Source organism: Ursus maritimus, unplaced genomic scaffold (assembly GCF_017311325.1).
Source record: "Ursus maritimus isolate PB19 unplaced genomic scaffold, ASM1731132v1 scaffold_3, whole genome shotgun sequence".
Taxonomy (NCBI): domain Eukaryota; kingdom Metazoa; phylum Chordata; class Mammalia; order Carnivora; family Ursidae; genus Ursus; species Ursus maritimus.
This window is the reverse complement of record NW_024425563.1, coordinates 2,717,882-2,731,165: the sequence shown is the minus strand read 5'-3', so window position 1 is coordinate 2,731,165 and position 13,284 is coordinate 2,717,882. Positions and strand designations below refer to the sequence as shown.

The window sequence follows — 13,284 nt, the reverse complement described above, 5'->3', positions numbered from 1 at the left end:
CAGAGTTTGCTCAGAGATTGTGTTCAACAGCCATGTGAAGGTAACGTTTTCTCCAGTTTACAGGTGGGGAAACTGAGTCTTGGAAAGATTCAGTTGCTCAAGTTCACGTAACTGTGTGCAGGAGATGGGGTTGCAGCCCCGGCAGTCCTGAGTCTCTTAGTCATGGTGTACCTCTCTCTTTCCTGAGTATTAAAATGCACATGAGTAAGCTGGCAGATTGGATCCGAACTGTATTTAAGATTTTGACTGTCAGTAAGAGCTGAAGTGGCTGTTTGTTCTGGGAGGGCCACTACTGTCCTTGGGTGGGATTGTTTGGGGAGGACAATGGGGAGGGGTAAGGTGCAGGGATAAAGGGCTTTTCATTGTATGAAATAAGAGAAATAAATAGGCTTCAGTATGTTCATCAAAAGCAGTGTTTTGTACTAAGTTAAAGATGTTACAATGTGTGCTACGTGCTCTGGTTTCACTGCTTGAGCCAATAGCATTATCTTCATGTATTTAAGTCCATGTGGGGTCCTGCCCCAGTCCCCCATCTGTGAAGGCTGGTGCTTAGCCCTAGGTATGTGCTGCTTCAGAACGTTTAGAAAGCATCTCCCAATACCAAAGTACCTTTTAGGGAATAAATGTAGGTATTAAACAAGGCACAATCTGAAAGAAAAAAGATCTATGAAAATACCAAAATAAGAGGATTAATATTGTGATAGAAGGGCATAATTTTCATTCTGTCAGAGGTCACTAGTGGTCTTTATTCTTTGCATTTAACCCACATTTAATCAGAATTAACTGAGAGGCGTTCTTAAGTGTCTGTTGGTCTCTTATATAGTTCTTTGCATTTTAAGTGAGATTAATAAATGAAAACATGCTGTAAAGGATGGTTGTAATTCATTGAAAGATTCATGAAGTCTCAATGACATTGTTAAGATATTTAATTAGTCTTATTAAAATATACCAAGTGACCCTGTTAGGGAAGCTGATAAGTCATACAATAGCTGTTAGAGCCTCTTTATTCTCCGCATTATACGATTAACTTTGGGCTAAGCAATTTATGCAGAGTTCTCATCTTTTTTTTTTTTGTGGTTGAAGTTGTCAGTTCTCCCGGAGTAGGATTAACACAGATAACATCATGTAATTAACAAGAGATGCGGAACAAGTGAGAGTGCAGTTTGTATAAGAATTATATGAGAAAGAATGATAATTTTTTTTTTTACCTTAGACTCTTAAAGGGATATAAAGAAAAGCAAAATAGAGCAATTAGTCGAAAAGATTAAGGTAGCCTTTTCTTTCAAGAGGCAGAAGAATTAGTACTGAAAGTTCTGTTAAGTGATGTATTCACAGCTCACTAACAGTCTTAAAATAATTGTGCATTTGGTAGAGGGAATTGGTAATTTATTATCTTTTATACCCGTGAAATGATAGAAGTTCTTAAATGAATGCTCCCATCAGGAGAGCCTCTGAGGTGGGGAATGCCAGCCTGGAACCATGGCTTATTCAGCATTACCTGAAGACACATTGGTCACAGCAGAAAGCAGTGTGTGACGGCAGAAAGAGCAATTTATAAAGCAGGAGTCTGAAAATGGGCCTTTATGTCCTGAGTTATGTGTGGACGGTGGAACTTGGGCTAATCCACTTTTAACTCTGTAAACCTGAGTTTCCTCATCCCTTAAAGGGAAAGTTGTCTGTTGTGCCTGTTTCTTGGCACTGTGTTTGTGAAAGATACGGTGTTGTACTTGACTTGTTTGGGGTCAGGATGTGAATGAGGCTGCACGTGACAGAAAACTCCGTTAACAATGACTTAATCCAAGTATCTTTTATTTTTGCATAAAAATGAGAAAGTTCTGGGTTGATATAGCAGTTCTGTGATGTTACAGGGACCAATATATTTTTCTGCCCAACTTGCAGGCCAAAGGAGAGGAGGAAGGATGGGGACAAAAGCTGTGTGCCAGCTGAGGCAGCCTAGCCTGTAAGGAGCCTCCCTAGAGCCCCCATCCCACAATGCCAGCGAAGTCTTGTTGGCCAGGACCTGGTCACATGACCATCCTTGTTACAAGTTTAAGGTTTTTTTAGATGGGCAGTGCTGCCCTTTTACTACTTAGGAAGAAGTGAGAATTTATACTAGGTAAGCAATGAGCAATCTTTTCCACATGGCTAAAACTTAAGGCTGGAATTTAAGTTATGTAAATACAGAAAAAGAAAGTGACCTCTGTTCAGAGTGAAAGAGAAACCAGTGAGGAAAATGGCACTGTGAGCTTCATGATACCTGCTAATTGTTAAATTTCTATTTCAAAAAGGCCATACTGATGATAGTCAAGCTTTTAGGATCTTAAAGCTTAAAAGTTTTAAAGTTCACGTAAGTATTCAAATTCTCGGGGTTCTGTTATCCATTGAGGCCAGTGGACACGACGAGGGGCCCGCGTGTCTTCCCCAGATGATTTCTCCTTTGTGTCGGTCATGAACTGCTCCCTCCAGAGAAGTAATATTTGTCACTCTGGTTTATTTCATGTATCAGCCATTGACTTTCTTTCTGAATAATATCTTGTATTATCTGCCCCTTTTTTCTAATCTTCCTACCCCCTGGCCCTTATGCAGGCATTTGGCATCTTGGAAATGGGCTTCTTTCTGGTTAGATTTGACGCAGGTGCCAGTGTCGTTGGGCCTGGTTGACCCACCATAATCAGTGCCCTCCGCCTGGCTGCCCCGGGTTATCACACCTGGCTGGTGTCAGCCTGTGGTTTCAAGGTTACACTGGCAGAACCCTCTGTTTCCATTCTTATTTTGTTGGACAAATACCAAAGCCAGAAATTCCCTTGTTTACTCAACTTGAGTCAGCGCTTTCTTCTAAATTGTAGATAACATCTCTGGTCTGGCCTCCTTTATCAGTTTCTCATAGGTTGATCAGATAAGAACTGCTAATTTCTCTTACCATTCAGGCCAGCCATGGAATTTCCATGGCTTTGTGACTGTAGACTTGATTTCGTATTTATTGGTTTTTCTTGACTCTCCAGCACTCACATACTCTCCCTCAGTTACATATACATATGTGATAATGAAACAGCAAGACAGACGACAGAACATGAAATAACGGTTCATAACAAGGACGGTTGGGTGACTGTGTGCTGTGGAGATGGGTGACCCGGGAGTGAGTCCAGGTTCTGCCACTTCTCGCCGTGTACTGAGTATGAAATATCGAAATGCTCAGAAGATGCTGTGAGCGGAATCCCTACCTCAGAGGGCATTCTGGGGGTTGAAGGAGATGGCAGAGGAGTCCCTTGCAGTTAGCTAGCAGCAGCAGTAGGTGGGCTGCAACCTTGGATCAGCAGGGACACAGCCCAAGATGGGGATTTGGGGGCACAGGCTTAGGTAAGGGTGCTGGGGATGCAAGATGGGAAGGGGGTGGAACTGGGCTACCGTGTAGTCTCAGGTCAAAGTCTCTGGCCCTGGCCTGATCCTCGGGGGTGGGGTTGGGGTCAGGTGGAAGGGGGCCTCTGGAGCATAAGCCCTCCCTCAGAGTTGTCCGCTCTGGACTGTCACAGGCAGGCCTTGGAGGAACAGCACCCATCGGCCAGGACAGCATTTGCAACAGCTGGGGCCTGCGGCACCTGCACGTAAAGGGGATGTGGCGATGGCCCCGGAGTGTCCCGCACGAGAGGATCCGCTGAAGTGCAGTGACTGACCAGCCCTGAGCCCTCAGAGGCTCGGTACTGCGAGGTGTTCTCTACTCACCTCGCCCTCTGGGCTACTTCCTCTGGGCCCCACAGACCTCTGCGTTCACTTGTCTGGTGGGGAAAGGGTGAGGGTCACTCCTGGGAGTTTGTAACTGGCCAGGGCTGGGACTGGCCTGTATCACTTCTGCTCACGTGCTGTCGGCTGCACGTGCCCACACGGCCAGCCACATTGCCTTGCAGGACTGGCTGGGAAACGGAGCCTGGCTGGTGCTCAGGAAGAAGATGTGGCACACATGTGGGGAGCGTCAGGGGTCTGTGTCCTCGTTGGGGAGGAAGGCGGCTAATTTTTATAGAAAGCCAAATAAGCTCATAAATACAGACTGACTTCTATTTCATGAGCACCCTGCAACATTAACAAGATATTACATCCATTTCTATCCTTATCTTTAGAACTTGGACAGATTGCCATATAGGTCTATCCAGAAAATGGCATTTAGTTTTATATTGTATACTTTCTGGTTTATGTTTTTTACATTTTACAAATGGGTTTGTACATATATATATATATATATATACACACACACACACACATATATACATATACATATATATATATATATACAGATATGCATATATATATATATTTTACTTATGGATGTATTTTATCATGCTGTTAGGGTCGTATGGTCAGGTTTGCCATTATGCAGACTTGGTCCTACCATGTTTTACTTTTCCTTGAGCATTTTCTGGCTGAAGGGTTATAGTTCTAACTTGTTCATCTGTATTTACTTTTAGGATTGACCCTGTAAAAATGCCTTGTTACCATATCTGTGGTGCACGATTATTGCTAAGTACTACCATTTGAGTAAAATGAAGCGGGTTTTTGTTTATTTGTTTTTTCATTTTACTCTAGTTCTTCTGTGTGTTTATATGAGCGTCCTGCATCTTTACAGGTGTATGATTTTTTTTTTTAAGATTTTTATTTATTTGAGAGAGAGCATGAGCAGAGGGACAGAGGGAGAGGGAGAAGCAGGCTCCCCGCTGAACAGGAAGCCTGACACAGGGCTTGATCCCAGAACCCTGGAATCATGACCTGAGCCGAAGGCAGACGCTTAGCCGACTGAGTTCCCCAGGCAGCCCACGGGTGTTAGGATTCTAAAGTTCAGTCTACAGCCCAGAAGAAAACTGGCCTAGACCATGCGCCTTAACAGCAGCATTGGAAGGAAATCCCACAGACCATCCATCTAATTTTCATTCTTCATTTTCTGTTCTCTAAAAATAGGGAGTGGTTGCAGGGTGGAGAAGAGTCCACGTTCATCTCACTTTTCCTCTAAGTATTTTATGTCATGATAGAGCAAGTTAAAATGATTTCTATCCTACGGTTAAGTCAGAGAACTAGATTCTGTTGATGTTGGCTTTTCTTTGGTCCTGCTGCACTGTGTATTTTCTGAGTCTGTTAGCCATGAGCCTCTGGGACTCACTGCCCAGTGCCTGGGTGGTCTGTTCCCGCCTCGCTGTGTCCTTCCTCGAGCACTTAGCCGTCTGCTGTCTGTATGCTTTGTGGGCAGCCAGGCTTTAGATTCGAATGTGGGGCTGGGATTTCCTTGCTATTACAAATAGGCAGTTTATGCATTTGTTGAATACCTGTAAGCGTCTGTGTACCAGGCCCTGTGCCAAGCATGAAAATACATTGGTGAATAAAACAGACCATGGTCTCACCCCTCGCGGACCTGTCAGATGAAGGGCAGAGAGCAGTGGGAGTGGATTTGCGACCGGGTGGAATTGCTCGGATATTGACGGCTCATCTGTGAAGGCCTCCTTCTGTGACTCAGGAGTGAGAGTGCAGGAAGGGGGTCTGTGCTGATCTGTCTTGCAGTGTATAAGGAGACAAGCCGCTTGTCAGCAGCTCTGTGTTAGGCTTACGGTATGGAATGCTGTCTGCAAAAATGTCATGTACAAATGACAATAATAGCAAACATTGAGCACTTCTGTTATTTGCCCACTACTGTCGTAGGTACTTTGAACGTGTTCTTTCATCTTCTCCCATGAGATACAGGCACCATCAGTGTCTGCCTTTTCCAGATGAGGAAACAGAGGCCCAGAGAGGCTCGGCTGCATGCTTGGGGCTGTGTTAGGTGATGGGAGGGCCGACGCTGCCACCCGCTCGCTCAGCTTCTGCTAGCCCACACCTTTTGGAGAGAGGACCAGCTGGAAGACTGATGTTCTGGCTGAATAGTGACTGATGAAGAAAGGATTTGGGGGGCCTTGTTACATATTCTTACATTTGAATACTTGTGTCTAAATGCAGTTAGACAGCATGTAGATAATTAGTAAAAGGAAAGAAGGTCTGGGAAGAGATGAAAATCACAATACTAGAATTCCAAAGGGGGCAAGATTTATGATCCCAGTGTATTTTCAGTTTAATACAAAAAGCGTCTTTAGAAGTTTTAAATGAATATTTAAAATAATCTCCCAGGAATGTACCTAGTTCTCAGGCAGCTTGGAGTTTTTATTGAAAACGAACCACATTGGTTTCTCTTTGAGTTCATTCTTGTAATTCAGTAACTGCTTCCTTTTAGAAACAGATGAAGGGGGTTGAGAATACTTTTCTGGATCTCAGCCTATGGCAAAGTCAAAATCAAAACTTAGCAGACCCTCTACTTATAATGGAAGGGGATCCAGTCTACTTTTCCAGTTACATTTTGCCTTATCTATAATGAGAAACCTATCTTTTGGAGGACTGGAAATTAACTCTCTAACAGAAGGAGAAAACGAAGGCTGTGAAGAGCTGTGTTGCTGCAGCCACATGACCAGTCCTGTCTGGGGCTTCATCAGCAGGGGAGGGATGGGGGCCAGTAAAACGCAGTTGTGGAATTTTATCGCTTACGACAGATTTCAGAAGAAACCGAGTATTTTCCAGGTCTCTGTAAGCACCGCATGACGTGAGCCTGGCGAGAAAACTAGCAGAAAGTATCGGGTCTTCACATACTAAATCACGAAGTAAGCCATGGTTTTTAGTCGAGACAGAAAAGTCAGGATCCTCTTTCCCCTTCCCATAGTTGTGAGTAGAGTTGGGACGGAAGGTGAGGAGAAACTGCTGGTCGCCGGCTTCCGTGCAGCCGCGAGAAGGAGTGCCAGCTCCAGAGGCAGTTCCCTGGGACTGGGTGGTGACCGGGTGTGGGTGACCCCGACGGAAAGTGCTGTGCAGACTGGGTCCTGTAGGTCACTCACGGGAAAGGAGTGTAGGTCGGGCTTGCCTAGGGTAGGAGAGAGCAGTGCTGATCCAGGAGTGGTTCAGGACAGTGGAGAAATTACACTTTGCTCTCCCCTTTGTTGGAATAGGTGAAACAGTTGTAAGTTCATAAGAGGTTCTCACGATGAATGCCGCTGCTTTCCAGCTCTCGTTACAACACAGGATTTAAGGGCTGAGTGAAAGTAACCCCGGAGGGCTCCCCCTCTTTCTCAGAAAGTACCTTTTATTCTGTCTGTCCTCTTTTCTGACACTGTGCCCTTGTGTCTGTATTTTTTGGTCAACTCATTAACATGGAAGCGACTGATGCAGCTCATGAATTACGAGCCCTGAAGTTTGCTGACTCAAGTTCAGGATGAAAGCTTGCCAGCAAATCAGTAATGTAATACTTTTAACCCTGGTTATAATTTAGCATACTGTTCCTAGTTTTTAATGAAAAATCTGACCACTGTAATAATAGAGTGAAAATTAGCGGCAAGCACATTATTCATGCTAGAATGTTCTGTGTAGATAGAGGGGAATGAAAGCAGATATGACACAGGATGCAGAGAGCGTTGCAGGGGGAGAGGACTGGGAGTCCTTGTCAGCCCAGAGGAGGAAGCACCTAATGTGATAGGAGTGTTAGGGAGGACAGCATCGTGAGGGCGGTGGGAGCACCTGAGCAGGAGTAGATGAGAAACTGCCAAGGGACATTGATCGGCCAGTTAAAGTTAAATCCACACTTCCAGTGATTGCAGCTTCATCCAGCAACTCAGTGGTGTGTGGAGAAGTGGGACGCATGGGTCCCTCCATGGGCCATGTGCAGGGTGGGTCTCCTGAAATCATGAGCCGGCCAGACAGGGAGCTGGCGAGAGAGCGAAGTAGGGCAGGAGAAAATGGAGTGTCTGTACCGAGGACTTAAGGAGAAGCCCTTCTCTGTAGAGATTTTGCATTTTGGCTGAGACAGCATGTAGAGTGAAAATTTTCCCAAGAGAGGGATGAGGTATGAAATACGGAGGTTTGTGTATGACGTGATGGTGTCCAGAATTCACAATTCTGAGTTGGCTGTAGGCTGTCATTTTCATGTCTAACTCAAGAGAAGATCTGGTTTTTAAAATCCCCACATTTAGTAATTTGAATAAGATTTATATCATATGGGTTGAAACTTCCCCTGGTTCATTCTCACGTCAGGAATAAAATGAACCCTTTGGGAGCTTTTTAACTTGTTTTTCTTGAGTACTGAAATCTCTGATTTAAAAAAAAAAATAGGGGCGCCTGGGTAGGCTCAGTCGGTTGGGCGTCCAGCTCTTTGTCTGGGCTCAGGTCTTGATCTCAGGGTCGTGAGTTCAGGCCCATATTGGGCTTCATGCTGGGCGTGGAGCCTACTTAAAAAATTATAATAAAATAAATAAAATTTAAAAGAAAATAAAATGGTATCACCATGGGCAAATTATTTAATGTCCTGGGTTTCCATTTCCTTGGCTGTGAAATGGGACTTCTGCTCCTGCTGTGCATTCATGAGATCAGGTCAAGTTCATGAGAAGGGAATGTGAGTTTTAAAAGTTGAGAAATACTGGCTGAGTTTCAAAGAAGATGTTTTTAAAAGAAAATTATTTTGATGATCTGTATAATTAATTCTTTCTGGAGAACTGAAAAAAGATGGTGAGGCTTTCTTTAATTGCCTCACAAAAAAAAATGCAAATGTGGTGCTTTTAAAGATCTCCACGAATACTTAAAAGGCCAATTGAAAAATGAAGTAATTTAGTTTGTCTCTAAATAGAGTTCTAGTGGAAGAATGTTAATCTGTAAGAGTTCAAAGTGTCTTATCCAGTGGAATCCGACTGTGAAACATTTCTTTTGTAGCAATATGGTTTCTTACACATATTCCATTGTCAGAGCTTACTGATGTTTATTATGGGACACACTCAATGTCTTTTTCTTCTTTAGAAATAAAGCAGCTTCATAGGTGTAGCTTATGGTTGTGTTCAAAATGTAGCAAATTATAGCACGTTCCGGAAGATCAATGCCAAGGACGCTGAAAGTAGACATTTAGCCTTTTAGATTAATGGGCAAGAAGGGTCAATAATTGCATGGATTTCAGGAAGCTTAAAAATAATGTTCTTGTTCTGCTATAGTGATGTTAGAAAATGGAACTCATGTTTCGATGCTACATTTTGATGTTGACTGTTTCATTATGGTGGGATCACTTACTTTGTAACATCTAGTTATATATTGGGGGGGAGGGCTATGGAAGGCAGTTCCTTGATGTTTTCAGGTGGGAACCACATATGTATCCATGTCTGGAAATGGCAGACTATTCTGCCTCTCAGCTTGTTTTCCCGTTGTTCCGTAGGGCCCTCCAGAGTTCCCGCAGCACACGCCTGGGCCTGTTCCCAGCAATTTCAGCCAGCCCCCACGACTTCCTCTCCAGGACCAGTGGAGGGCCCCGCCCCCGCCACAGGAGCGAGACCCTTTCTTCTTAGGAGGTAAAGACTGGTGCAGGCTCCCAGAACAAAGTCGTATTGGGTGATGTGCCTCAACACATTCATGTTTTAGATTGAATTGAGCTTCCAGTAAGAGATTTTTGTAAAGAGTGTCAGTTTTTTGTACCAGAGCACTTCCTGTCATTTCAGATGCTAAAATTGGACGTTGTTGATAGCTGCAATGTGAGACTCTCATACAAAGGAGGCAGTCCTTGCTCTATAGAAAATGAGTAATGAGGCAATCTAGAAATAAGTTGTAAAATGTAGGATTCTTTTCAGACTTTCACATCTGCCCACCACTTGTAATTGTTTCTGGTAAGATGGTACGTAAAACAGCTGTTGTGCGGCGGGCATGTTGTGTACAAGCCGAGGGTAATGTTGCACCACCGTTCAGTTTCAGGTGAACCAAGGTTCCCGAGTCATCTCTTTCTGGAACAGCGAAGCCCCCCTCCGCCGCCACCGCCCCCCACGCTTCTTAGCAGCACTCACCCAGTGCCCACTCCTAGTCCCTTACCGTTCACTCAGCCTGGACCAGCGTTCAGTCAGCAGGGACAGCAGCCCGTGTTTCCGAGAGAGAGGCCCGTTAGGCCGACCCTCCAGCCGCCAGGTCCAGTGGGGATCCTTCACTTCAGCCAGCCAGGCTCAGCGGCCACGCGGCCTTTCATCCCTCCTCGGCAGCCCTTCCTGCCTGGTCCGGGACAGCCATTTCTGCCCACCCATGCACAGCCTAATCTGCAGGTATGCATCTTGGCGAGCTGTGGGGAGGAGGCGTGCACGTGGAGCTTTGGGTCTTTGTGTTTCGTAAAATGAAGTTTGCTGTTGCTATCTGAGTCTTCTAGAATGTGGAGATGATGTAAAGAATAAGGGTTTAGTCTTAAATGTGCTACTTATTAAAGGCAACTTTCTTGACAATATTGTTTTTCTCCCTAATATGGTAGGAAAAATAGAAAAAAGTGATAGTTTGGGGGAAATGAAAAAATTCAGTATTCAGATTTTTTGGTGGTACTGCTAATAAAGTTAGGACATGTTTTGATAATACCTTTGCTCATCATTGGAAGATTCTGGAAGTGTTCACGAATGGAAGTAAAGTTCTTTGTCAAATAATGTTCCTGCAAAATGTAGCAGAAAGATTGTACGCATGGAGGAGAAAACGGAGTTGCTGTTACCCCGTTGTTTGAAAGATTTGAGTGCCCTCTGCTGTAGGTTGTATTTCATGGGGGTCTGGAGCTTCTGGGAGATCCTTCTTGCCCCATGTGATTCTGCTCAGATTTAAGCTTACTGGTAAGATACAGAATGATGGTATACTTGAATCAACTATTTAGAAACATGTAGACTATTGAAATTAAAAAAAAAAATTATTATTTTGGGTGATAAAGTAGCATTAAATGTGTCTTCATTTTTCTTTTTATTAAAAAATATGATGAAAAAAATATGAATGCATCTCCTTTGCAGAAGTATTTGAGAATTTAAAAAGGAAATTGAGAAATCCCATCATCTAGGAACGTCACCACCAGGATTTGGGTGCTTGTGTGGTCTCCCCAGTTGTCCTAGTGCGTCCTCGTCACCGTGCTCTTGTTAACGTGGTGGGATCTCCTGTTCGAGAATTCCCTCTCACTGTGTCACTTAAAAAGTGCTGCACAAGTGTGTGTTTTATGGCGGCCACGGCTCTTGGGACGTGTTTATTGGTTTCAGTACTTAGGTATTAGAATCCTTGACGTTGTGTTTGTGTGCACCCTCAGTTGTTTCCTTAGAACAAATCCCTGGATTTGGGGGTTAAGAGGACTTAGGGCAAATACAAAATGCACGAGCATAGCTTTTGGCTTTTTAAAAACTGCAAATGCTAAATGAATTTTAGCACCACTTCAAGTTTCTGGTGTTGGGGGTTTTAAGGGGATGGCCAAATTGGAACGTCACAAGTATCTACATTTACAAACCGTTGTTTCTCTTTCTTCTGGCACGGAAGGGGCCCCTGCACCCGCCACTGCCCCCTCCGCACCAGCCTCAGCCCCAGCCCCAGCAGCAGCCACCGCTCCAGCCGCAGCACCAGCCCCCGCTCCAGCCGCCCCCGCAGCACCAGCCGCCCCCGCAGCCTCCGCACCAGCCGCAGCACCAGCACCACCACCACCTCTCCGTCCCGCCTCCGCCGCTCATGCCCATGTCGCAGCCCCAGTTCAGGCCTCACGTGCAGACGGCCCAGCCTCCGCCCAGCAGCGGCCGGATGCAGTGCCCCCAGCGCCAGGGGCTGAGGCATGTGAGTGTCTTACTGGGGGGGGCTTGGAGGGCACGGGACGAAGGGGCAGACCCTGGGAGCTGGAATATTTTCCATTTCTGATTTCATGACTGAAACGTGTATGGTACGTTTCTCTAAAGTTAGTGTATGTTTAAAAAACTGCTTAGGAAACAGATACTCTTGACTACAGAAATTAATGAAGCCCCGTTGGTGCCTAAAAGACTGCGTTGATATTCTGTACTTGCTCATCTTTCGTGTATCTAGGTATTTTCATAGTGATAGATGGTGTTATTCGTAGACGTGTAATTTCAGCAAATAGTTGTGGGTGGTGGGCACTCTGCCTTTGCCAGTAGCTTACTTTTTGCTGGCTAGATTGTCTCTTTCTCCTTGGGCTCTGAATAAATAAGTAGAAGGATTCAGGAAGAATTGTCTGGCTAGCCTCTGTTGCTAGGCACCATTCCAGTTCCTGGGAATGCACCAGTGAACATGAGAGACCAATTTCCTGCCTTCATGAAGCCTGTATTTAATGGTGGGGGGTTAACAATGCATTTAGTTGTGAGGGTACAGGCTCAGGTCCCCATTGACAGAAACTCGAAAATGTGCATTGCTCCACAAACAAAAGATAGTAGTCATTGCTATTGCCTTGTTCTCCATTAATAACTCCTTAAAGAGGCTCACGGTTAGAGCGTTGGGCCAAGGGGAGGTAGTTGGATTTTCATTTTAGTATTGTCCCTTTGACCCGCAGCTTTAAGCGTGCCACTTAGCTACTTTTTTTTTTTTTTTTAAAGATTTTATTTATTTATTTGACAGAGATAGAGACAGCCAGTGAGAGAGGGAACACAAGCAGGGGGAGTGGGAGAGGAAGAAGCAGGCTCATAGCAGAGGAGCCTGATGTGGGGCTCGATCCCATAACGCCGGGATCACGCCCTGAGCCGAAGGCAGATGCCCAACCGCTGTGCCACCCAGGCGCCCCCACTTAGCTACTTTTAATTTCAATTTTTCTCATACCAGCCTCTTTCTTTCTTAAAGTAGCATTGAGACTAACATGATAGAAGAAATGAGGAAGGACTTTCGGAGAGGTGCATTGTTACTGAGGCTTCATTTTGTTACAGCAGTGGCAGATACAGCCCTGCCTTGTGTTCTTAAATACTGACCCGGTGTTCTCAGAGCTCAGGCCTCTCCCAGCCATCCCTCCTACCTGTAAGCTCCTCCAGCTTTTGGGTCTCTGTTAAGAGTCCGGGAGATGAGGGTGACTAAGAATTTCCTCTCGGGTAAAACTTTTGAGCATGTTTTTCTGGCAGGGTATAGCTTTCTTAGGACACTGACTTACTGCTTGATTCTTTTCTTGTTGCACCTTAAATTTAGGGAGCCCAGGAAAAGTGGTGCCAGTAATCCTTTGTTGGCCCTATGAGTTCTGTTAGAAATGTCGGTCCCCATACTCAGGTACCAACTGCGGTCCCCTGGTGTAATTTCCCTTTAAAAGGAGCCTATCTATAGGCAAGTAGGATAACCTTGACCAGTCCTGCCCTCAGCAGTAGCGTGTGCTGCCCCATAGAGCAGGAACATTCGTGCATGAAAAAAAAATGTTCGCCATGGGAAAGTTATCTGCACCCCAGAAGAAGTCACTTACTAATTAAAATGCTTTTTACAATATTTTCATCTAATAATATGTGCCTTTTT

At 44.8% G+C, this 13,284-nt stretch overlaps 1 protein-coding gene across 1 annotated transcript in view; it reads left to right on the top strand.

The window, feature by feature from the left end:
- The window catches only part of RBM33 (RNA binding motif protein 33), a 130,689-nt gene that overhangs the window by 78,346 nt on the left and 39,059 nt on the right, over positions 1 to 13,284 (top strand). The window contains exons 11-13 of the mRNA XM_040643761.1: positions 9,245 to 9,377; positions 9,769 to 10,112; positions 11,338 to 11,625. Of these exons, the coding sequence (XP_040499695.1) occupies positions 9,245 to 9,377; positions 9,769 to 10,112; positions 11,338 to 11,625 (765 nt within the window). The remainder of the gene's footprint in view (positions 1 to 9,244; positions 9,378 to 9,768; positions 10,113 to 11,337; positions 11,626 to 13,284) is intronic.